General features: G+C 40.2%; 1 protein-coding gene across 1 annotated transcript in view; it reads left to right on the forward strand.

Annotated features, from left to right (window-relative positions):
* oit3 (oncoprotein induced transcript 3) overlaps nt 1-1,233 on the forward strand; it is a 20,793-nt gene that overhangs the window by 16,739 nt on the left and 2,821 nt on the right. The window contains exon 7 of the mRNA XM_014006008.1: nt 500-915. Within this exon, the coding sequence (XP_013861462.1) occupies nt 500-915 (416 nt within the window). The remainder of the gene's footprint in view (nt 1-499; nt 916-1,233) is intronic.

Genomic DNA, 1,233 nt, shown 5'->3' on the forward strand with positions numbered 1-1,233 from the left:
TTTGACTTCAGTTGGATCATATTCACTCAAAATCAAATGAAAAATAACTTTTAACCCACTTTACAACATATTTAGGTGTCTACTTTGACTTGCTTTAAAAAATAATGTCAAAACTGTTTTCCTTTACAGATTTGTTGTAATGTATTTTCAGATTTGCAAACATTAATTAATAATTTGTACAGTTTGTTTACTTTCTGATTCAACTGCTTGTCGTTTGAACTGTGTTTGGTGAATGTAAAAATAGTTTCCGTGAGCTTTTAGCCAAGTTTCTTAGGTTTATTTTGATGCCAACCATGTCCAAGTTCAACTGACAGATCTGAAGTTAAAATAAGTTAAAGGAAATAGAAAATGGAAAAAACTGTGTTGCCCCTGGTACCGGTTTAGACTTCATTTAAATCTAACAAAGTCACTCAGAGCTCAGCACTTACATTGCATCTTCACAGAAAATGAACTTCTTCTGGTTAAAAAAGAAATTTACATGACAAATGTTTTCCCTCAGGTGACAGGTGACAAGATCGTAGGGACCAACTTGGTGACAGGTCTCCCCAGGAACAGCCCAGGCAGCAGCAGGGACCTGATAGTCCGGACCGGCAAGTTAGTGCTCCCGGTCACCTGCGAGTTCCCCAGAGAGTACCAGGTGTCAGACGAATACCAGGCCAGCCTGCGCGGCGGCTCGGCCCTGGAGCTGGCGGGTCACAGCGAGGGAGTCTTCCGGTTCAGCCTGGAGCTCTTCAAGAACTCGCAGTTCTCCGAGCCCTACAGAACCCCGCCTCAGCTGCGCCTGCACGACTCGCTGTTCTTTGGGGTTGAGCCCAAAGAGAGAGTGGAGGGCCTCTCTGCCCAGGTGGAGAGCTGCTTCGCAACTCCAGGACCCAGAGCCGACCAGGGCCTCAAGTACTACCTCATCAAAGACGGGTGAGCGTGTTTCACACACTGTAAAAAATAACTTATAAAATTTACCAGAGAAAATCCTGTAAACGATTTGCACTAACGTTTGGTAAGTAAATTTAAATGCTACAAATTCATGTAATATTTACTCTCCTCATTATCTAGTAAAAGTTATTAAGAATATAGTTAAAGATTTGTGAATAAATCAGGTAAATTTTACTTAATTTGCTCAATTAAATCTTGTAACATATACTTGATCAAATTAAGTAAAATTTACCTGATTTATTCACAAATCTTTAATTATATTCTTCTGGTCAATTCATGAAATGAGACACGTTATAAGGA

The sequence above is a fragment of the Austrofundulus limnaeus genome, unplaced genomic scaffold (genome assembly GCF_001266775.1).
Source record: "Austrofundulus limnaeus strain Quisiro unplaced genomic scaffold, Austrofundulus_limnaeus-1.0 Scaffold33, whole genome shotgun sequence".
NCBI lineage: Eukaryota > Metazoa > Chordata > Actinopteri > Cyprinodontiformes > Rivulidae > Austrofundulus > Austrofundulus limnaeus.